Source organism: Manis javanica, chromosome X, assembly GCF_040802235.1.
Source record: "Manis javanica isolate MJ-LG chromosome X, MJ_LKY, whole genome shotgun sequence".
Lineage (NCBI taxonomy): Eukaryota > Metazoa > Chordata > Mammalia > Pholidota > Manidae > Manis > Manis javanica.
Window position 1 is genome coordinate 12,326,520 of NC_133174.1, and position 25,659 is coordinate 12,352,178.

Sequence of the window (25,659 nt, forward strand, 5' to 3'; positions counted from 1 at the left end):
CGACACTAACTGTAAGCCCCGCTCCAGCCACTTGAGCGTCATCCGAGTGCCTCAGCTCACGCCCTTCGGCTGTAAGGAGCTGCAGGACACGCTGCTCGCGAGCCAGAGCAGGAAGCGCATCTGGGCTCAGAGGCCTGGAGCCGCAGCTCCCGGGGCAGAGTGGCTGAGGGGTCAGCTACTGAAGGAGATTCGGCCACAATCCCGAGCCTGTGAGGCTCGTCCACCAGCCAGGCGGGGAGGCTGTGGCAGAGAGGCAGCATGGCTTCTGGCCCCCAGGGCACAGAGCGGCCAGAATTGCCAGTGAGATGTACAAAGTCAGGTGGGATGAGCTATGTGGACACCGGCACTTTCTAGCTCATCACGTTCCTGTTCCCAGTAACGTCGCAAGCCACAAAACCGTGCACAGAGTGTACTGTTTCACTTCCCCCTGCTCCCCTGGCGTCCTGATTAAGGCCCCTACAAGGGACCAGTCGTTTGCTCCTAGGAATCTGTCCACCCACAGAATGACGGCAAGCGTTAACACTCAAGTACTTGGACATAAAACCCCAGACTTTAACTAGACTGCTGCATTTTCAACTGTACATTAATGTGCTGTGGTGAAGGGAAGTAAAATCAAATCTGAGGCTTTCACACTAACTGTTGTGCTTATTCAACTTTATTGTACTTAAAAATCTGAGAATTTTAAAATATATTATCCATAGAAACACCTGAGGATTGTTCAACTGGGCACAGCATCCTCATACAATTTGAAAAAAGACCAAGTTTAAATTAGAATTTTGTCTTCTAACACAAAAAGAATAACATCAAAAGAACACTTTAAATAATTGCATTCATGTATAAAGTATATTTGGTTTTCTAGAAAAAGAAAATATACATTCTTGCCCCTGGTGTATGTTTTGTTGGCATTTACAACAAATGGCTAATATTTTTAGCACAGATTTTCATAGCTTATAAACATTACACCATAGTTACACAAAGTAATAATAATAAACATATAGCACCATTTCCCCTTTAAAGTTCTAAAACTTTAAAGTTTCTTTTTGAAAATAAAGCCTAAAGTGATGTTCGAATTAATACATCTTCAAAATGTATCAGAACAAATGGCTCAGAGTGAAGCATATTAAGTAGAAACATTGCATAGGACAGAGAACTTCCCTGTATGGAAACCAATCTATGGATTGTTTCTTATCCCCTGAAGACTAAGCTGAGATGTACTAATGACAGCAAATGGTGCACCTGTTTTTTACAGAATAAAAACATCTACCTTTATAAATAATCATTATCTCTGTAGCAGTGCAAAGTAAAATATTAAACTCAAAAAGAACAGATTTACTTGTTTGTATACCTGCAGGTATAGAATAATATATAATTATAGTACAGCATCCGTATGAGGAATAAACCCGGACAATAAAATATTTATCTTTTTAAAATTTGGGCTTAGGTCTCTTCATATAGAGAAGTCACAACTGAATGTCTGGTTAAATGTCTAATCTAAAGTTTTCAGATACAGGTATTTCACTGAAAAAAATTTAGTCAGACTCAAAACCATACTTGTAGTATAATGTCTCCTGCATAAAACAACCATTCTATCCTATAACTGTTCAAGGTTCATCAAAAACTAAGAACACTTTATGAAAATTAGTAAGCTTGTTTTTCTTTAAATATGAACAAATACAACATACAGAAAAATAATAACAAAAGGAAAATAACATATGCCTATTCCCTTTGTGGAAACTGGTAAAACACGAAGAGAGCATTGCTGTAAGAGACAGAAAATATTTGAGAAAGAGATGATACAGCTGTGTCTTTAAATTCTCTTCTAAAGAAAACTTATCCTGAATTTCATTTGAGAAGTTGTCAGTCCCTGATCCTCTCCCCTTTGTGATTTAGATGTTTTTTTCCTACATATAAATATTAACCAAAATCAAAGGTGTTTCTGTTTCCAGCACAAAGTGCTCTTGAAAACTGTATAATAAAAACAATAGACTGTAATATAATAAAAAGACATAAAGAACTGCCAATTTGGATATGCTATTACTAACATGTTAAATGGTTTCTAAAGCAGCCTGGACTGTGATGTAGTTCTGCAGTGCTGGGTGTAGCATATTTTTAGAGGAACTGTTTACGAAAAAACTAAGAGAATACAGATACTTAAAGTTATCAGGACAACTAAGAATTATGTCCAATCTAAGATTATACATTTTTTTTCAATTTTATTTTCCTTCTTTAAGTTTCTCAATGTAGTAACATATCTTTAATGTTGGCCCAAGCTTCAGCCCCATATACTTCATCATGACCTCACTTTTGAGTAGTAGCAGAGCCTGCCCATCAATTTCCTACAGAGAGAAAGAAATGATAATTAATAATGCTTTGATATTGTCAAGTTATTTATATGTAAGAACATGTAAAATAGCTGTACATTCCTGAAAAATATACTCTGAAAACACACTTATGTCCTGAAAACTGATACAGTGAAGCATCATTTGTAATTTCTAAATTCACTTTAAATTTCCTAAACCCAGTAGCTTAAGCATCAAGCTATCTAATTTTAAATACTGCATGTTAGATAAAATACTATACAACTAGAACAAAGAGTGGAAAACTATAAATTGAAAAAATGAACTTCAGACAGTCATTAATGTTCTTAGCTAGGCTGGAAATATGAATGCATCAGCATCAATGCAAACTGTAAATGTGCTATACATATATACAGTATTGTCTATGTTGAAAGCTAATCAGACAGCTGAAGATGGTGAAAGTAATTACTGATTTTCTTACATTACTGAAAAACATACATCAGATTTTTGCCATCAATTTGTTAGAAATGACTAAAAACATATTACTTAATAGACACAAGGAATCCTCCTAAAATTTATTTCCTTAATTAACCAACTTACATTGTGGAAGCATATTATTTGATATTCATGAGTTCCTATTTAAAATAAAGCTGTACTTAACTTACATAGTTGCTGGACTCATCGGGTATCATTAACAAGGACACCCTGTCACAGCTTGCAGTCACCCCCTCCCACGCACGGTCCTGGGGCCGAGCAGGGAGCAGGTGGGAAGGAGGATCCTTGTAGCTGCTGTTACAAGGAGAAGACACCCGAGAGCGGCTATGCCGAATCCCCTTCTCTGGAGAACTTGAAGGCTTATAGGATTTTAGGTATGCAGGCAGGCACCCGCTTAAAGCACAGATCCAGCCTCCACCATTTTAAGGATCTAGCCCTGGGAAAAGCAACGTTTCTCACAAATGGAAAAATCAGTTGGTAGGGCTCCCCCACCAAATACACTAATGAGTATCCAACTGAAGGGCCTGCGCACAGGTCATTCAAAGACATTACGGCAGGAAAACCAGATCAAAAGATGCACTGGTCTCTCCAACATTACATGTTCCCTGAAGCTGTCAGCGAGGAGGCCTGATATCTGAGGATCTTTTTGTTTCAGGAACAGAATCACTTCTTCCACGGACCAAGATTCAGGGTCATCAGAGAAGCTTCGCTGCAGCATATCCGAGCCAGCTCTAACTGGTGGTGCACCTGTAGCTTCAAAGGGGGGAAAGGAAGACAAATCAAACCTGACCTGATCTTTATCCTGAAAGAAGAGATGTTAGGTAGGGAGCAATGGTCTCTTTCCCGAACCTTCAGGACCAGGAGTCCGTGTAAATCCAGTGGAAGCCTAGGTGAGCACAGCCTGAGGGCGGCTACCCAAGAGCATCCCCTCTGACCTTCTGTAAACAGCAAGAACAGCTTCAGAAGCTGCCTCACAGCTTCAAAGATCATAGGTTTTTCTTTACGAGCAAAATACAATGAAAATTCCCAAAAGTTTAGTTTCTTAACTGCTTAAATTTATTTACTTCAATCAATGAATTTTAGAAACCCCACTATTTTTTGAGAACCAAATTAGCTCTTTTACTGGATCTCTCCCAGGTATTCAACAAGGATATTTTTTGCCTCACTTTACACTTTAAATTCCTGTCTCTCAAGGATTAAATGCTTATCTGAATTTTGAAGAAAACAAGATTATTTTCTGCTAAGCTAGCTTAGAAGTAACTTTAATGTTATACTGACTACCTCTTTCAAGTTGAATTACAGTGTAATAGATACCTTGGTTGAGGGTTAATTTGTTTAATACAGAAATGGCTGAGACAGGAGACAAGAGAAGTGCTCAGACCTCACAAAGTGTTCACCATGCCGTTCGAGTTGTGCTGAAACTGCTTTGTGTCTAAACAGGTATCCATTTACTCCACCGCAGCACTCGACCCTCTACAGTTAGGGTGTGACAACCAAAGAGAGTTTTGCAGTTTGCTAGGAAGATTTATTTCTCGAGCCAAGGGCTGTCAACACAAATATGATCTTTCGTGTGTGCAAATTAGCCAAACATGTATTGTTTTATCTTGTATTCAGATAGAAGATAAAAGAACTCACAATGGTCAAGTTTTTGTATGTAGCTCAGAATTTTGTTTTCTTTTTCACTAACTCTACTTTGATGTGAAATAAACAACTATTTAGTAAAATATATCCTCCCTTCTACATGTCAGAGATAAAAATGTTGATCTTATCTATCAAGAAATGCTGCTGTTTCAACCCAAGTAAAAATGATGATAGTGTAGACCATGCCATGCCTAAAGCATTCTAACAATTTAGACAGGAAACTCTTCTTGTACTCAAGAAAGATTCAATATAACATTAAAAAATTGCTGGCAAACCTGGTCATATCTTTAAATTATACTAATGTTTTTGTGAGATTTCTGGTTTTTGCCATCAGAATCTAATACAGTTATGTCTTCAGTAACATGTAACTAGTTTTACAGATTACTACAGATCAAATATATGTAAAGATATGATTTGTGGTATAAAACTGCAACTTTATATTAAACATAGAACTGTTAAGATCATCTATTTTTAATCCACTGTGGAAAAATAATTTAATTGGGTCCATACCTTTAAAACAATCAGAGAAGATTGCAAACATTACATCAGTGTTATTCAAATATGAAACAATTTAAAAATAATCAAATTCCAGTCATGTTTTCTCCTGAATCAGTCTGTCTTATATATACATACTAGGATATCAGAAAATATTTCTGAAATAAATAAAATGAAGGTGACTTGATTTTCTTTATAACGATGTTATTGGGTATCTTTCCTGTAATAAAAATGAACAATTTTTTTCATTCAAATAACAGGGCGGGCAGAGCGGGTTGTGTGAACATCACTGTCAATCGGGGTGGACTCAGCTTCAAGTAACAATTCCAGTACCTTAAATAAAATAATAGTAATGATACCGCTAAACAGTTTTCAAGTGCAATGCTTACCTATTCTCTGGAAATGTAGTCAGCACAGCAGTTAAGAGTACAACCTTAGAGTAAGAGTGCCTGGAGGTTCAAGAACTAGCCCAGCCACTTTCTAGCTGGGGGACCTTAGCCAACTGACTTTTCAAATTTCTCACCTAAAAATGTTTACCAGCACCTACATCGCAAGGAATTGTTAATGAAGATGTAATGTACAAGTCTATGCAAAATGTTATGTGCCTGTCATGTAACGACAGTTGGTGATGAAGATGATGATGATTTCTATCACTATTACATAAATTACCAGTAAGTAATGCTATTACTATTAGTCTTTCTACTCCTAGGAAGGCCAGAAGCTAGCCTTCTCAAGCCCAAATGCAAGCTACTCTGGCATGGTAGTGTTAGGAATACATTTGGAAGTGAGCTCTTCAGCATCAGAGATAACCTTTTAGAGCCTTTTACTGAGAAGGTCTGTAATCAAAAGCTCTATTTAGTGAAAATACCTAAAGACTCAGGGTACACTACCTCTTTATGGAATAAACATCTATCTTCAGATTCTCTGCAAACAATGTCACTCTAAAAGCAGATACAATCTATACAGGGAAGGAGCTGGTGGGGAGGAAGACATTAAATATGTCACAGCATGTATGCAGTGCAGTTCTCCAAAGATAATATACATGATGAAAGGCAAGTGAATTAGTTGGTTCCCACTGCCTTCACTACTAAACCTTTCCTAGATGACTAAGTGGAGAAAAAGGACAAAACACTTATTTCCACTCTCACCCCTGCCTCACCTTAATCCTTAAAAGGGTATGGCGTGGTAGCTACCTTGGCAAAAAGCTGTTCTAGCTTCTTCCAAATGGCAATGTTTATACTTCTCATGTTCTCCCAGTGAGTCTGAGGAAAATGATGAAATGACTGCAGCAACAGGATGCCAGAGCCCAGATATGGAAGCTACATACAGGCTGGGGCCAGGAAAGGTCTCAAAAGAGACAAAGAAGAGAACACATCAGAAAGCAGAGGGCATTGTGTGTTTCTAGGCCCCAGGGTCATGGGAGGTTTGTGAGTCCAGTACCCAAAGAAATGATAAATTTCAACAGGACCATCAATGAGAACCAATCATCTGAGAAGTCTGATCTATCGGACACATGGTCAGAGTCCCAGATCCCTAGAAACAGTTCTGTGATGCCATGAGGATTGGAGCATCTGTAGTGGTTTGGCCCTGACAGTAAAGTAAAGGGGACGACTCGACCTCCTCAATTTGGGCACTTTCTCCAGTTATACACTCTCAGGGCATGTTGTTGGGCATGAAAACCTTAAAGGGAAAGACAAACACATTTGTTAAGAATCACTGTTTTTAAATTACCTTCACTTTTCCTCTGTATTCGGAATTTAACTTTACGGTGACTGCTCTTGGTAGATGATTTTCTCCCCACTAGTGCTGAACTTGAGGTACCTGGCACACTTGGAGAAAAATTCCTGGAGACTGTGGTTTTTTGAGTGCTTATAGGATGATCTCCGCTGGCAAGATTCAAAGAATTTTCAGGATTTAGAGGTGAGTTCTTGGAACCTTCAGGGAGCTTTTCCTCTTTGGGCATGCCACTTCCCTCAGAAGAGAGTAGTTCTTCCAAAAGCAAAAAAAAAAAGGCAGTTATCTTCAACAAATTCATAGCTGAAATATTATTAAAAGGTCAAAAATCTCCTGATCTCCAACAGTTCATTTAAGCTATCCTATCCTGAGCCAAAACATCAAAAACAAAGTACAGGGCCATCCCACTTCTTGGCATGTACAGTAATGGACACTGTCCTGAAATCCAAATCGAATCTATATCACTTATATTTCTCATGGCAACTATCCCTTGCCAGCTTTGCCACCAAGGATGTGAACACCTCAGTAAAGTACTAACTCTAGGAATACAGTTCTTCAAAACTGTTTGTTATAATATGATCAAACACCTGGATTCTAACTTTTGCTTATTATTTAAACACTTAAAACTTAAAACTTTCACTGAAGAAAGGTATTAGGATTTTCTATTCCTACATAAGCTTTTAGCAATACAAAACTGAATGGAAAATGTTACTATGATCTTTTTATCTAAGGAGAAACAACAACTGTGTGCTTCTGAAAGGAATGAAATGCTCAACAAAACGGCAAAAGTAGTAGCTCAATTGCCAAACTCATTTGGGCAAATATAGCTCCTAACCCCCCAACACCACCACCCAAGAGCATACATAAGTGATAGGAGGATGACTTTTCTTCCAAATCCTGGGATGTATAAATACTATTTACCTTTAACACCATACACTTCTGTATTGGAAAGCTTAGGAGACAGAGGAACTACGGAAGGCAGAGGTTCTGGAGCAGATCGTTTGATGCTTTTCTTTTCTGTTACGTCTTCTGTTACCGTTTTCAAAACAAAAAACAAAAGGTGTCTGCTTTAACTAATTAATATAATCAAGCATTTTCATATCATCAGCAAAACCCACTTTTGTTTCTAAATCATCTGCCTCTATAACATCACTAATTTAATAATCACTTGTTTATGAATAACATATTCATTTCATCCTATTTTCAGGGACATTATATTCAAGACTTAAGAGCATTATGTCTAGGCTTCATTTTTTCCAGGGTTATCACATCTCTCTAAATACCTCAGGAGGCAGTGAGGCTGTGTCTAATATATAATGTGTTTCAAAGCCCTGGGAAATTTTCTCCCATAAGCAAGAAAAGTTAAAGAATTCAGAGAAGTTAAGGAGAGAATAGGTTAAAATGGGTACCATATTTTATAGGCAACAATCCTGGCCTAGAGCTACTCTTAAAATAACTTTACTGCTTACTTATCATTCAGCCAAATGCATTTCTACCTAAAGAATCACTCTTTAAGGCATGATCCTCAAAATACACATCTCGAATTATTGATCACACTCTAAATATTAATCAACATCTTCATTTAACCACCAAATAAAAGGAAAAATAAAGTATAATACAAAATTTTAAAGTTTGGTAATAGACCTCAAGATAGAAGAAAGATTTGCATTGTGAAAGTAACAAAGTCAAAAACCTCATCTGGTTCAAAATGGCTGGAGGCCAGGTATGTCTCTCAAAATCATCTGATGAGCAATTTTTGGCCATCTAGTTATTATTGAATGATTTATCAGAGTCTAAGAGAGCTCTTACCACTGGATTTTACCTTTAACTGTAGACTACCAAACAGGCCAAACACATTTCAGTGAATGACAAGTATTTCTATAATTAGAACATTTAAATTCTAAGGAAAGAAATAGCTGACTTTTTTGCTGCCCATTTAATGATACAAAAAATTCAAATACTAAAGTATAGTTTTCTATAGATTATTTGTTCACCTCAGAATCTTAAGCAAGATCAGGAAAAGTCTTTACTTATCTTTTACTTGTAATATTTTAATGCTTTTTTTTCTATGAAAAGTTTATGACACTGATATATGGTCTACTATCTGGGTCTGACACAAACAAAAACTGACTCTTGACTTTCACTTCTGGGTATTGTAGTAAACTCAGGCATGAAACGTTTCCTGAAGAGATAAGTAAAAAATTCCAGATAATTTACAAAGTACTTTAGAAGTCATCATAGAGACGCACTTCCAGGATGACTATTACAGACCTTCAAAAAACCACTCCTTCATAAAAATAATGAAAACACTGGCAAAAGTAATTTTTGAAAATTACAGACATTAACTAAAAGCTTAAAACAATCCAAAAAGCATTTATTCAAGTAACATGGCTGAATCTCAGAAAGAACAGCAAATTCTGTGACATTTTAGCTTCCCTATCCCCTTCACCCAGTTTTGCAGCAGCCTTGCAAACCAACAGCTTTCAAACTACAGTATCTGTAAAAACCAGCAACCTAGCAGTCATTACAGGGGCACACAATGGATTTGAAGCTCTCTAGAAGCCCTATCCCTAGAGAAATATCACTATGTGACCAATCTTACAGCTCATTGTAAAGCTCTGATCGCAGGGCTTATTTTGACCTGATTCAGAGCTTGCTCTGTGTGAACAGCCCTATCTTGAAGACACTGGTCAGTAACACCAAAAAAAAAACCAAACAATGGCAATTATTTTACACTGTACCTGCCTAAGGCAGCATTACCAGTTTAGGCTGAAAAGATGCTGACCGAAAAGCTTAAAAGGAAAAACTGGAGAATGAGGCGCCCATTAGAGGACTTCGAAAACCCTTGAGATAGTTATGAGAATCTAGAAAGCCATATGCATATGCAGAGTTGTATGCACTCTTTGAAAGACATGGGAGGGCCCTCATCTTTCATTTCTTGCTAACCTTGAGGCTCTGCAGAAAGCAGACTTATAAACTGCCTCCTAGAGTGTTCAAGGTTAAGTCCCAACACACACACACACACACACACACAACAACAACAACAACAACAAGAACCCCCTGGTGCCCTGGCAAAGGCTGGGAGACAAACTGAGGGAGAGGGAATCTGATTTTCAGAATTCCCTTATTACATTCTTTTCAGATGCCATGTTTTCGACTAAAAAATTAGGACACATGCAAAGAAACATAAAAGTATAGCCCATACACAGGGAAAACCACTAGTCAATAGAAACTATCCTGAGGAAGCCCAGACAGTGGACTTACTGGAAAAAGACTGTAATTCAACTATTTTATATATGTTCAAAGAGCTAAAAAGGAAAAAAAAGTCTAAAGAAATATAGGAAGGTATGAGAACAATGTCTCACCAAATAGAGATTATCAATAAAGTGATAAAAATAATAAGAGAACCAAATAGAAATTCAGGACGTGAAAAAATATAACAAACGAAATGAAAAATTCACTAAAGGGGCTCAAACGATTTGAAGAACCAGTAAAAGAATAATCACCAGGTTTACACTTAATGGGAGAGTCCCAGAAGCAGAGGAGTTATAGAATGAATAAAAAAACAAGACCCATCTATATGCTGCTTATAAGAGACTCACTTCAAACCCAAAGACATATACAGACTAAACATAAAGAGATTGAAAAAGATATTTCAGGCAACCAATAGGGACCCACAGGCATCAACAGAACACTCCATGCAGAAGCAGCAGGATACACATTCTTCTCTAGTGCACATGGAACCTTTTCAAGAATAGATCATATACTAGGCCACAAAAAGAGCCTCAATAAATTCAAAAAGATTGTAATTGTACCAACCAGCTCCTCAGACCACAAAGGTATGAAACCAGAAATAAATTACGCAAAGAAAACTAAAAAGTCCGCAAACATATGGAGGCTTAACAACATGCTTCTAAATAACCAATGGATCAATGACCAAATAAAAACAGAGCTCAAGCAATATATGGAGAAAAATGACAACAATAACTCAACACCAGAAAATCTCTGTGATGCAGTGCAGGTGGTGCAAAGACGGAACTACATTGCAATACAGGCCTACTTCAGGAAAGAAGAACAATCCCATATGAACAATCTAAACTCACAACTAATGAAACTAGAAAAAGAAGAACAAATGAGGTCCAGAGTCAGTAAAAGGAGGGACATAATAAAGATTGGAGCAGAAATAAATAAAATTGAGAAAAATAAAACAATAGAAAAAAGTCAATGAAACCAGGAGCAGATTCTTCGAGAAAATAAACAAAATAGATAAATGCCTAGCCAGACTTATCGAGAAAAAAAGAAAGTTGACACACACAAACAGAATCAGAAATGAGAAAGGAAAAATAACTACGGACACCACAGAAATACAAAGAATTAAGAGAGAATACTAGGAAAATTATATGCTAACAAACTGGATAACTTGGAAGAAATGGACAACTTTCTAGAAAAATACAACCTTCCAAGGTTAATCCAGAAAGGAACAGAAAATCTGAACAGACCAATTACCAGCAACAAAATTGAATTGGCAATCAAAAAACTACCTAAGAACAAAACCCCTGGACCACATGGCTTCACCATTGAATTTTATCAAACATTTAGTGAAGACCTAATACCCATTCTCCTTAAAATTTTCCAAAAAGTAGAAGAGGAGGGAATACTCCCAAACTCATTCTATGAGGCCAGCATCACTCTAATACCAAAATCAGGCAAAGACACCACAAAAAAAGGAAAATTACAAACCAATATACCTGATGAACATAGATGCAAAAACATTCAACAAAATATTAGCAAACCGATATCAGAAATACATCAAAACATCATCCATTATGATCAAGTAAGATTTATTCCAGGGATGCCAAGGATGGTAAAATATTAGAAAATCCATCAACATCATTCACCACATCAACAAAAAGGACAAAAACCACATGATCATCTCCATACATGCGAAAAAAGCATTTGATAAAATTCAACATCCATTCATGATAAAAACTCTCAACAAAATGGGTATACAGGGCAAGTACCTCAACACAATAAAGGCCATATATGACAAACCCACAGCCAACAACATATTTAACAGTGAGAAGCTGAAAGCCTTTCCTTTAAGATCAGAAAAAGACAAGGATCCGCACTCTCCCCACTTTTATTTAATATAGTTCTGCAGGTCCTTGCCATGGCAATCACACAACACAAAGAAATAAAAGGCATCCAGATTGGTAAAGAAGAAGTTAAACTGTCACTGTTTACAGATGACATAATATCGTACATAAAAAAACCCTAAAGAATCCACTCCAAAACGACTAGATCTAACATCTGAATTCAACAAAGTTGCAGGATAACAAAATTAATACACAAATCTGCTGCATTCCTATACACTAATGATAAAATAGCAGAAAGAGAAATCAGGAAAACAATTCCCTTCACAATTGCATCAAAAAGAATAAAATACCTAGGAATAAACCCAACCAAGGAAATGAAAAGACCTATACTCTGGAAACTATAATACACTCATGAGAGAAATTAAAGAAGATACCAATAAATGGAAATACATTCCGCACTCATGGATAGGAAGAATTAATATTGTCAAAATGGCCATCCTACCCAAAGCAGTCTACAGATTCAATGCAATCCCTATCAAAATACCAACAGCATTCTTCAATGAACTAGAGCAAATAGTTCTAAAATCCATATGAAACCAGAGAAGACCCCAAATAGCCAAAGCAATCCTGAGAGGGAAGAATAAAGGTGGGGGGATGGCACTCCCCAACTTCAAGCTCTACTACAAAGCCACAGTAATCAAGACAATTTGGTACTGGCACAAGAACAGACCCATAGACTAATGGAACAGACTAGAGAACCCAGATATAAACCCAAGCATATGTGGTCAATTGATATATGATAAAGGAGCCATGGACATACAATGGGGAAATGACAGACTATTCAACAACTGGAGTTGGCAAAACTGAATGGCTATATGCAACAGAAAAATTGGATTATTGTGTAACCCCATACACAAAAGTAAACTCAAAATGGATCAAAGACCTGAATGTAAGTCATGAAACCACAACACTCTTAGAAGACAACACAGGGAAAAATCTCCTGAATATAAACATGAGCAACTTTTTCCTGAACCCATCTCCTTAAGAAAGAGAAACAAAAGCAAAAATGAACACGTGGGGCTACCTCAAACTAAAAAGCTTTTGTATAGCAGAAGACACCATCAATAGAACAAAAAGGCATCCTACAGTATGGGAGAATATATTCATAAATGACATATCCGACAAGGGGTTAACATCCAAAATATATCAAGAATTCATACGCCTCAACAACCAAAAAGCAAATAAACCGATTAAAAAATGGGCAGAGGATATAAACACACAATTCTCCAAAGAAGAAATTCAGATGAGTAACAGGCACATGAAAAGATGCTTCACATCGCTAATCATCAGGGAAATGCAAATCAAAACCACAATGAGATACTACCTCACACCAGTTAGGATGGCCAGTATGGAAAAGACTAAGAACAACAAACGCTGGCAAGGATGCAGAGAAAAGGGAACCCTCCTATGCTGCTGGTGGGAATGTAAGCTAGTTCAACCACTGTGGAAAGCAATATGAAGGTTCCTCAAAAACTAGAAACAGAAATACCATTTGACCCAGTAATTCCACTCTAGGAATTTACCCAAAGAATACAAGGTCTCAGAGTCAAAAAGACATGCAACCCTATGTTTATTGCAGCACTATCTACAATAGCCAAGATATGAAAGCAACCTAAGTGTCCATTAGTAGATGAATGGATAAAGAAGATGTGGTACATATACACAATAGAATACTATTCAGCCACAAGAAACAAATTCTACCATTTACAACAACATGGATGGAACTGGAGGACATTATGCTCAGTGAAATAAGCCAGGCAGAGAACGACAAGTACCAAATGTTTTCCCTCATTTGAGGAGTATAACAAGGAAGCAAAACTGAAGGAATAAAAGAGCAGCAGACTCACAGACTCCAAGAAGGGACTAGCGGTTCCCAAAGGGTGAGGAGTGGGGGAGGGTGGGTGGGGAGGGAGGGAGAAGAGGATTGAGGGTTATTATTATTATTGGCATACATGGTGTGGGGGGGATCATGGGGAAGACAGTGTAGAACAGAGAAGGCCAATAGTAACTCTGTGGCATCTTACTACACTGATGGGCAGTGACTGCAATGGGGTATGGGGGGACACAATAATATGGGTGATGCGTGAATATAGTAACCACATTGTTTTTTCATGTGAAACCTTCATAAGAGTGTATATCAATAACACCTTAATTAAAAAAATAAAATAAAATAAGATTTTATTTTATTTCCCAGATTCTAAAAGACATACCCACCCCTATATTTATTGCAGCACTATTTACAATAGTGAAGATATGGAAGTGACCTAAGTGTCCATCAGTAGATGAATGGATAAAGAAAATGTGTACATATACACAATGGAATATTATTCAGCCATAAGAAAAAAAAACCTACCATTTGCAGCAACATGGATGGAGCTAGAGGGTATTATGCTCAGTGAAATAAGCCAGGTGGAGAAAGATAAGTACCATATAATTTCACTCATTTGTGGAATGTAACAACAAAGCAAAACTGAAGGAACAAAATGACAGCGGACTCACAGACTTGAAGAAGGGACTAGTGGCTACCAAAGGGAAGGAGTAGGGGATGGTTGGTGGGGGAAAGGGGATTAAGGAGAACTATCATTAGCAAACATAATGTAAGGAGGGTCACGGGGAAGACGGTATAGTACAGAGAAGACAAGTAGTGATTCTACAGCATTTTACTATGCTGATGGACAGTGACTGCAATGGGGTGTGGGGGGGAACTCAATAACATGGGTGAATGTAGTAACCACAATGTTGCTCGTATGAAGCCTTCATAAGATTGTATATCAAGGATACCTTAATGAAAAAAAAAGAATTCACACATACAAAATCTCCAGAGAATGAATACATTTTTAGCAAGATTACAGAATAGAAGTTTAATATACAAAAATCAACTGTATTTTTATATACATGTAACAAACAAGCCAAAAATCAAATTAGGAAAATAATTCAATTTACAATAGCACTAACAATAAAATGTTCAGAGATGAATTTGTCAAAAGAAGTGCCAGGTGTGCTTTCTAAAAACTACAAAACATTGCTGAAATAAATTAAAGAAGACCTAAATACAAGGAAAGACATCCCAGGTTCAGTTAAATGGAAGACTCAATATTGTTAAATTGGCAATATTGTTAAAATGGCAATAATCCCCCAATAGATCTACAGATTCAATATAATCCCCATTAAAATCACAGCTGCGTCGACACCAGCCATTAGGGAAATGCAAATCAAACCACAACCTGATACTTTTCAGGTTTTAAGCTCAACCTAAAATTCATATGGAAATGCAGAGGACCCAGAATATCCAAACAATATTGAAAATGGAGAACAGTGTTGGAAAACTCATACTTCCAATTTCAAAATTAACTATAAAAAGGTACAGTAATCAAGATAGTGTGGTAGTGCCATGAGGGCAGACATACAGATCAATGAAATAGAATTGTAGCCCAGAAATAAACCTATGTAGCTATAGTCAACTGATTTCTGACAAGAGTTCCAAGACAAATGAATAGGAAAAGAGTAGTCTTTTCAGCAACTGGTGCTGGGGACAGCTAGATATCCACATGTGAAAGAATGAAATTGGGCCACTACCTCACAACATACAGAAAAGTTAATTTAAAATAGATCAATGACCTAAATACAATAGCTAAAACTATAAAATTGTTAGGAGAAAACACTGGAGTAAATCTTTGTGAACTTGTATCGGATTTTTTTTTAGAAATGACACCAAAATTAGAAAAGAAAAAATAAACTAGAGCACATCAAAACCAAAAAGTTTTGTGCTTCAAATGACGCCATCAAGAAAGTACAAGACAACCTACAAAATGACTGAAAATATATGGAACACATAAATCTGATATGGAACTTGTATCCAGAATATATAAAATATACTGTATATATTTATATACAACAAACATAAATATATAATATATAAATACATTTCTATTTAATAAAAGCACAACCCCATTAAAATTGAGTAAATGATCTGAAAAGGCATTTCTCCAAAGAAGATACAGAAAAAGCCAATAAGCACAAGAAAAGATACTCAACACCAGCCATTAGGGAAATGCAAATCAAACCACAACCTGATACTTTTCAGGTTTTAATTCTTGTCAAGTTCATTATGAATACCACAAGAAATTACTTTCTCACCCTGAATGAACAAAAACAACGATGTTATATATGTTTAATTAGTTCACTGTAGCTAAAATGTTTGAGGAGGCAAGACTGAATTAAACAAGATGCTCAAGTTAATTATAAAATACAATATAAAACAAGCACAGTACAAAATTTTAAATTTTCTCTTACCTGATTTACTTTTATCATGCTCTGCAGGACTATCAGTATTAGGTCTGAAAGAGCTAAAAGGCTGGCTACTTAAAAGGTTATCACACTGCATGCTGTGGCATAAGTTCTCAAGAAAGCGAAGAGCAAATGATGCGCTATTCACTGGCGGGAGCTGAATGGAATGAGTTTCCCCTTCAAAGAAGGCTATCAGTGGGAACAAAAAAGTCAGAGCTACATTAGAGAAAGGTGAGAACTACATCAAAAAAAACCCCCCATCAATTTAGGAAATGTATTATTTGTGGTTTTTGTACTTTATAAAGGAATGATCTTAAATTATAAAAGTTCTCTCATTAAAACACAACAGTCTGTATTTAAAAAAATTCTCATTTAAAAATATTCACAATGTAAACAACAACAGAAACCCACTGATCTGTAACAACACTTTCTGCTATAACAGTCCATGGGTACAAATGTTATAGTATCTGATCACACAATCATGAAAGCCAGCTGTATCTTAACTCTCAATCACTTTGAGTCACATTTTTATTTAGAGCTTATAGACCAGCCTGTTTTCCAAGAAATGTTAAAATACATAATCAACCAATGTATTTTGTCTATAGTGAGCTTAATATAGCATGCTATAAACAGAAAAATCTGTACCTTTCATCTCCATTTACAATATTACTCTGACATTATTTTTCTAGTTTGAAAGTTAAACTTTCCAAACTAGGATTGAAAGTCTATAAACACATAATTATTAAAAGATTTTATTATATCAACGTAATAATTATTCTCATGTTATAACATAACATAGTATTATAAAATCCTGGTCATCACCAAACCTAAAATCAAAATTTGGAAAAAAAGCTGAATAAAGGACTAAATGAGCATACCAGTTATCACTTCTCCTCCACGATCATCTGGCTTAAGGAATCCAAAAACAGTCTTACTTTGAATGGCACAATCCACACAGGCCTGCACAATCCGCCGGAGCACCACATTCACAGGGCCCGGGCCAAAGTGGTTAGGCAGCTGCTGGATTTTGTTTGGATCCAGGTGAGGGCCGCAGTTTCCATGTTTGTTTACATAGACACAGACTTGAGGAAAAACATGTATACAAATACAACGAGAATGGTTGAAAGGAACATAAATACTACATAATCAATCACTATTTCCCACTAGTCACACTTCACTTAAAAAGAACCTAAATACAGTTAATATCAATGATCATTTCTGCTACCTAAAAATGTTATGAAAATATATTTTCATATTAATGTAAAGATATTAAATCTAGAAAGAATCCCAATGCTCATTTTGCTTTAACTGATTATAATAGAACTATAGGAGTTCTAGTAGTATCACAAAACAATTCTTCACACATTCTCAGATTACATAAAATGGTATAAAGATAGATGAATATTTTCACCTTTTAACTGTATACATACTACAATAACTTTCTTTAAAAACTGGTAATGTTGGTATATTAACTTATGGACTGAATTTATTTCAAGTCACCAATATTATAACTTCATTATATTTTCTAAAGTAACCAAGTAATATAAGATATATGATATAGTAAGTTACAATGACCCAGAGCAATTCTTTTCATTAATTTTAAGAAAATAAAAATGTTCTTTATGTACATGCCAAGGTTCACTGAAGAAAATGTAAAAATAAAAGCTTTCCTTAGTATGATAAAAGCATATGATTTAGAAAGCAAAACATCTATAATCACACAAATGTTAAGTTTCCATAATTTTTCTTCACTGAGATCAATACTCCATTACTACCAAACAAAATTTATTGTCCCCCACCAAAATCAAGGAACACATTTTTATCCATTACTTAATCTATATTGCAAAATTTTCCTATATACATGGGTCTATATTTAGTACGATAAAAATCCATTAATCTCACTTTCACTAGGTTGAAATATACAATAACTCAACTTTCTGACAAAAGCCAGAGGAAGGGTGCACTCTCACAAGAATGAAACAGCTATTGAAAACTTAACCTGTGGTGTTGAAGGCATGGACAAAGTTCTATTGAACACGAGTGATGCTTAAACAAGGATTTCAATGTTTTATCTCCTTAGTATTATACTCATTTAGCTAGTGTCTCCTGATAATGGACTTTAAGTCAGAAATAAACTGACAAAATGAGGTAAGTTATAATAATCATTTTTTAAAGTGATTTCCATTTCAACAACTTAAATTACAATTTCTTTTTAAGTCAGGAAAGAAAAATTCAGGGGATAACTCAAGGAACAGAAGAGTGTAAGGGAAATAATTAGGCATCTACGGGAGGAAGCAATACAAGATGCTTTAACAAATAGGAAAGGTATAAGGAAATGTGCAGAAGATGACAAATCAAAGGGATTAGTCTGGGTCTCTATAATTTTACTCTTCACATAGCAGAGAACTATTTAACATTATCATGCCCCTTGATAGGTGAGGATCTGTCAAGATTTTAAAAGGCATTAAATAAAGGTTTGAGGTAGCTTTAAAAATACATACAAGACAAAAAGACAAATTTTGAAATGAGATGAAGGGAAAACAAAACAGATTTGATAAAAATGTAAATTTTATAAATCTTAGTAAGATGGATAAAATACTTCAAGGATATCAAATTTTCAAGTGACTTAGGTGTTTAAACAGATGGATTTTCCCGAACATCAAAATGAGCAACCAGAATTTCAAAACACTTTCAATATGAAAAATGCTAAAAGAAATGTTTATTATCAACATCTTTTTTCTCCCTTAGTTTATTTCCAGGACTATAAAGACACTGAAAATAATACAGAATAAAAAAATTAGTAATTTTACACTCTTCTAAAAATACTAGTTTACCTGTAGACATCACTATTTTAGATGCCTCAGGAACAGCATCCTTAACACATGAAAAGCGATACTTTCTGATCAGAGACTTCATAGAAGCTGTTGATGTAGAACACACAACAGGAAGCTGTTTCTCCTACATAAAAAAAAAAGAACACAAGTATGCATTACCCTTTAAAAACTTCCCAGAGAAGGAAGTCAGAAAATTATCAGCATTACTGGCTCAAAAATGATCAGTTGTTAAGTCCTCAGGGCTGAAAACCCCTGTATGTGTGGAGAACTGCATGCAGTACTTTCCAAAACTGCTTCCTTAGAGGGGACCATGAGCTGGTAAGGTGGTAGAGGAAGAGACCAAGAGTCTGGGATTCCCACCACTACCCCTCCAAAATAGTTCAACTGTGTAAAACTTGTTTTATTTTTTGAGATGCCCTGGAAGATGAGTTTTTTTCACACTGCTGAAGAAAAGTCTATAAATCTAATCCAGCAATACATCAAATGGGAGTGGGAGACCTCAACAAGGCAGAAGAAAAAAGTCTTTCTTTGGAAAGCAGTCGCTTATCTCGTTTTTACTGTTACCTATCCTGCACTTCTCCATATTATATATGGTAATTTTGACAAAATTACAAGTGGTTTGCTAAAGTCCATACAAAATTATGCCTATTGTACACAAGAACCAAATGTTTTCTGGGCATTATTAAACATCACTAATGTTGTATTTTATTAACAATTCTTAGGGTTGTCTTGGAACTAAGAATATGGCTGATACAGCTCTCAAGTATCAGAGAAGGGGGCTTTTATGCCTAGAAAAGGTATTAAAAGAGGATATTTAAAAAGCAGGTACAAAGGAGAAAAAAACAGGGTAACATTCAATGTTGTTGGATTTTTCTGCATTTGTTTAAATTAACAACTCTGGGTTCACAGTATTCTAGTACACAATACTTTTTAAGTACTGAACTACAATTACTGTGTTGATACACTCTTGTTCTTTCAGTATTTTAAAAATCAGAAATATGAATCCCTTGACTTAAGACATATCAAGATAGTATGTTTGCATTAACATTATAAACTGAATAAGGGCACATTTATTTGGAAAATGTGCTTCTACACCTCTGGACTCCTTAAGCAGTTGGGGGAGAAAATAGTTAATAAAGGAAAGAGTATAATGTGAGAATAATTCATACTCTAGTTCAAAGACTTCCTAAAATAACTAAACTATGACATGGCAGTACTGAAACAGGGATTTGGGAATTGCATGAGAATCTTTATCTTTTCATGATGAAATAATGAAGCTAGAAAAGATGAAGGTGAATTGAAATGCTTCCTTTGAAATTAATAATAGTTTATTATAAAAAAATTTCAGTATCTGCCTTTGTCCTTCCTTGCCCTGTCCTTCCTTGCCCTATCTAAACAATATTTTCAAAAAGATCTCTTCTAAATTATCGAATTAGTGTTGAAATTATTTGAAAATAAAGGAGTCAAGAGAAACACTGTAGAGTTAAATCCATGGAGATAAAACCATTTATACCAACTAATCACAAAGACTTCTCAACAGCTGGAAAATATGCATTAAGGTTGCTGCAATGACACCCTTGATATATTTTCATTTTCAAGATACATTTCAAACAAAATATTTCTCTTTAAATTTCACTAGCTTTTCTTATTTTTACATAATATATAAGTTGAAAATTTCATCTGATTTACATTAGAATTATCTATTTGATTTTTTAATGTTGACTGTATATTTGAAATATATCACTGACTTTTGATTTTTATTTTAATAAAAATACCAATATTAATGTAAGTATTGTTAAGTCAAAATGGTATTGTCATTTTGGTCCATACTGCAAATATTAGGTGAAACAAAACAAATGTTATATATTGATGCTATATATATTAACATGTTATATATATTGATATCTGATAGCTGAATATCTGTCATAAGTATTGATATCAGATGGCTGAACTCAGAAATGTTTAAGTTAATACTGCTCAATTTTAAGTCAGTTCTAATACATCCAGGAAGATACTGTGTCTTCACATTTAGAGTATATCTCTTGTAGACAGGATATATTTGGGTCTTTTAAAAAATCCATTTTGATCATCTCTTTTAATTAGAGAGTTTAGTCCCCTGACTTTCAAAGTAATTATTAGTATGTTTGGGTTAGGCCTACCATTTAATTATTGGTTTTCTATTTGTCTCCTCTTTGTTTTATTCCTCCATTTCTCCTTTCCTGTCTTTTTTTGGGGGGATTACTTGAATATCCCATTTTAATTTTCCTATTGGCTTTTTAGCTGTACTTCTTTGAATTTTGTGTTTTTATAACATGCCCTGGTGATTACAATGTACCATCCACATAAAGTTAATACTGTACTACTTAACATAAAACATTGAAACCTTGCATTGATACTAATCCATATCCCCTACCCCAAGCTTTTATACTCTAATTGTTTTATGTATTACATCTATGTATGTTATAAACCCCACAGGATTGTACTGTAATTGTTGCTTTAAATAGTCACATTATTAAAAAGAAATTAAGAGGAAAAAAAGCAAAAAACAAAGTTATTTGCATTTACTCAGAGAAAAACTTCCTTCAGCATTTCTTATAGTGCTTGTCCACCCGTGATGAATTCTCTTAGTATGATTTTATCTGAAAATGTCTTTAGTTCACCTTCATTCTTGAAGAGTATTTTTGCCAGATAGAGAATTTTATATAACACCCCTACCGTCCTGTTGCACCCCCCAATGAGAGTCTACTTACAGTCGGCTCTACAATGTCTTCAAGTACCTGTTATTCCTATTATTTAAAGGTTTTAGAGTTGTTTTCTTTGGGGGAGTCAGGTAGGATGTGACTCTAGCACCACCACTGAATTTATCACATTGATTCCCTCTTCCCCCGTTTACTGAGGTATAATTTCTGCACAATAAAATTTACTTGACATTGACTTTTAAAGTATACTGAGTTTTAAATAAACTGGCTCGAACATAAAAACACCCACAAAGTATTTCCAACATGGTTTTGAAGAGGTTGAATGCTATTGCAAGTTTTTAATTTACCAAAGAAAAGAAATATGAACCTTGATAGCTATATGGGCCTTAAAGAGTTTTATATACTCTGTACATTCCTAAAGGGCCTCATCATACTCAGTAAATCCTAAACTGTACGCTGTACGTTATAAATAATAAGGCACTACAGAGACCTGTAATAGAAATTAGTAGAAGATACAACTAACCTTTCTTCCAGAGTTTGGGCCTTTTTTCCTTGGTGTACTATTTTTAACAGAACTTCCCTTCTTGGGGAGTGAAGTTTGTGCAGGTGGTTTAGTCCGACCTGACTTCCTATTCTGCTGTGGTGGTAATATTACAGCAGTTTTCTGTGGAGACTGCATTGAATGCTGGGTTGCTCTGGAAGGGGAAGGCTGTGTTTTTGCTATATTCTTTGTAATAGAAACTGAGAAAAAAACAAAACACAAAAATATAATTAAAGTAAATGATATAATGAAGGTATTGTCTTCTTATAACCCAGAAGAAATTTAACTCAATCTTTTAAAATAGTCCAAAGGTTATTCATTGAATACCACTTAAAGGTACCACTTAAAGTAAGTTTTAGGTTTTTAAGATTTCAGATTATAGGAAGTAGTCTAAATCTCCAGAAGAAATAAAGCACTTTTTTAAGAGGAACCATTAATTTCAAACTTAGCACAAAGAAAATTTTCAGCAATTTACCTTTTGTCTACTTCTCATACTTTTAGTCCTTACCACAGAAAAGAGTTTTTCCTCCAGAAAGTACCATTCAATTATGCCATATGCAGGAATCATTTTGCCCATCAACATATAAAAACATAGCAAAGCAGCTACCAACAGCTCCTGCTTCATCTTTCAGACCCTGCTCTTGGTTTTTAATGGCTAAAGCACAGTATGCTCCTGTATGTATGTCTACTAATAAAGGTTCATTTACTACAATACAGACTCTAATGGAGGTTGTCACAGAAGGACCACTCACACCCAAGTGATGTGTATTCTACTAGTTACTTGGTAGCACAGTTCAGTTTTAGTATTTCAAATGAAGGTTACCCATTATGGCATGTAATCCTTCCAAAAGTCCTATAAGGCAGATATTGTTTCCCCATTTTACCCATGAGAGGTTAGGTAACTTGGCCAAGATCACCCACATGGCAAAGATTTATCTCCCAAGTGTACACTTCTCCTAACCTGCCACCTTGCTTTCTGTAGTTCAACAAAAAAGGTTATTAAATTCACTCCCCTGAGTTAAAGTGCATGGGGCTTTAAAAAAAAGGCCCAAAAGACAACCTTATGAATTCCTATGTGATAATTCACAAAATAGTCAACAAGTGCTCTCTGACAGAGGGAATCTTGGGATTTTTTAAAAACAGATGTGGAGGCATACTTGTAAGAAGAACACATTAACAAGTACAGAGAAAAACACCCTGGTAAAACTTTCCATGCTTGGGGATTTAACCTTATTTAATATTTATTTTCAAATAGTATCCATTTGACTTCTAACTACTTCTAACAACTAAAGTCTTTGTTGTCAAAAATCTTTCTTGGGTCTCACACACCCACTCCTTCCCCGTTTCTCCTCCTACCTCTGTCATTTATTTTTTTCCTGTGGTATTCCCCAGATTAGCCACCTTCTCCCTACCCCCACTTCAGTTTTGAATGCTTTAGTTCACTTCCTTGATTTCAGCTACTGCCTACATATGATGATTCCCAATTGCTGGCTCTTAGGTCTTTGCTCACTCAAGCATTCATATGCCCCACTCCCACCCCTACATAAGCCTGTCTCAAGTTCCAGAGCTGTTTTCAATAGCCAACTACATAATCTCTTTTCCCCAGCAATTATCTGCTTCAGGTCCCCAAACACTCTGACCCTTACTGCTTTTGCATAGGCTGATCCAAGAAAGGCTTTTCCCCTCATCTGTCAATGGGTAAACTTATACGTTATTTGACATTCTACTTAAATTACAAGCTCAATAAAATTCTAGCACTAAGGTCCAAGGCAAACCATAGGATCTTAATGCTCATAAACCACACAAACTACATTTATCTCTACTGGCACAGATCTTACAGCTATATCATATCTTTACTTACATATCTGTATGTCCGATCACACTGTGAGTTCCCTTTAGGGGAAAGAACCATGTAAGTTCTAGTGTTATATCTCAAACATCTGGTTTGGCTTAGGGCCTGCTACATAATGGGGATGTAATAAATATTTGTTAAAAGAATAAATGTTTAATTGTCCAGTTTTGTCTCTGACCTTATATTCCCATAGAGGCAACTCAGGTAATTTATGTATTAAATAGGTTACCATGGCCTTATCACATTTCACAGTTTACTTGGAATAATATGCTTCAAATACTAACCAACCAACTTAAAAATAAACTTTTGGGACACTCCATTCAAAAAGTAAGGGAGGGGAGAAGGATTAAAGATGGTGGCGTGAGAGGAGAGACAGAGGCTTCCTCCTAAAACTGCATACAATTAGAAAATATAGTTGGCACAACTAATCCTGAGAGCAACAGGAAAGAGGATGGCACCAGACTGCATACACTTGGAGAAAAGGGCAGACCTCACGGAACAGGGTAACATATGAGAGCTGTGGCTCAGCGGGACCCGAGCCCTTCCCCCACTCCAGCTCACCGGTGGGAGAAACAGAGCAGAGAGGGAGTGGAAGGCTTGGAACTGCTGAATACCTAGCTCTGGAGATCTGCTCTGGGAGCACAAACCTACATTTCATGGTGCTTTCATGATACTCGCATGACTACTGGGTTGGAAAGTTAATACAGGCAGAATTCCTGGAGAGACTGAGATTCCAGCCACTTGTGGAAAGCAGGGATCCATATCCAGCTGCTCTGGGGCAAAAGCTTATACCTGTGTGCTCAGCCCCCTGGTTCAGGCAATAGAGATAGGCACAGCAGCCGGGAAGCAGGGAACAGCTCTTTCCTCCCCCAAGGCACCAATATGGCTCCCCTGCAACCCCTGACATTGATTCAGGGGCTGAGCAGCTCCAGAGTAGAGCTTCTGGACACTAGAGGGCACCATACACAAATATGGAACGCCAAAGAAACCTGGTCCAGAGTAAAATTAATATAACTCTGGAGAAAGATTTAAATGACATGGACCTTACGACTCTTCCTGAAAGGGAGTTCAAAATAAAAATCATCAACATGCTAATGGAGGTATGGAAAGATATCCAAGAAATCAGGAATGAATTCAGGTCGGATATCCAATCGCTGAAGAGCACGATGGAGGGTATTAAAAGCAGGTTGGATACAGTGGAGGAGACAATAAATGAAATAGAAACTAGAAAGAGGAATACAAAGAGGGTGAAGCAGAGAGAGAAAAAAGGATCTCTAAGAATGAAAGAATATTGAGAGAACTATGTGACCAATCCAAACAGAACAATATTCGCATCATAGGGAAACCAAAAGAAGAAGAGATAGAAAGGGACAGAAAGTGTCTTTGAGGAGGTAGTTGCTGAAAAATTCCCCAGTCTGTGGAAGGAGATAGTCTCTCAGGCAATGGAGATCCACAGATCTCCCAATACAAGGGACCCAAGGAAGATAACACCAAGACATATAGTAATAAAACTGGCAAAGATCAAGGATAAGGACAGACTATTAAAAGCAGCCAGAGAGATAAGTAAGATCACATACAAAGGAAATCCCATCTGGCTCACATCAGACTTCTCAGCAGAAACCTTATAG

At 36.0% G+C, this 25,659-nt stretch overlaps 1 protein-coding gene across 4 annotated transcripts in view; it reads right to left on the minus strand.

Moving 5' to 3' along the window:
• Positions 1-365: 365 nt before the first annotated feature.
• Positions 366-25,659, minus strand: part of SCML2 (Scm polycomb group protein like 2) — a 97,161-nt gene continuing 71,867 nt past the window's right edge. For 2 of the 4 annotated variants that reach the window (XM_073227675.1, XM_073227674.1), the window contains exons 7-14: positions 22,162-22,379; positions 18,940-19,063; positions 16,984-17,187; positions 16,112-16,294; positions 7,584-7,691; positions 6,660-6,917; positions 3,391-3,545; positions 366-2,336 (exon numbers count right to left, since the gene is read on the minus strand). In XM_073227675.1, the coding sequence (XP_073083776.1) occupies positions 2,214-2,336; positions 3,391-3,545; positions 6,660-6,917; positions 7,584-7,691; positions 16,112-16,294; positions 16,984-17,187; positions 18,940-19,063; positions 22,162-22,379 (1,373 nt within the window). In that variant the 3' untranslated portion in view covers positions 366-2,213. Of the gene's footprint in view, positions 2,337-3,390; positions 6,191-6,659; positions 6,918-7,583; positions 7,692-16,111; positions 16,295-16,983; positions 17,188-18,939; positions 19,064-22,161; positions 22,380-25,659 lie in introns of those variants that run through there. The other 2 variants (XM_073227676.1, XM_073227677.1) reach the window with 2 other exon arrangements.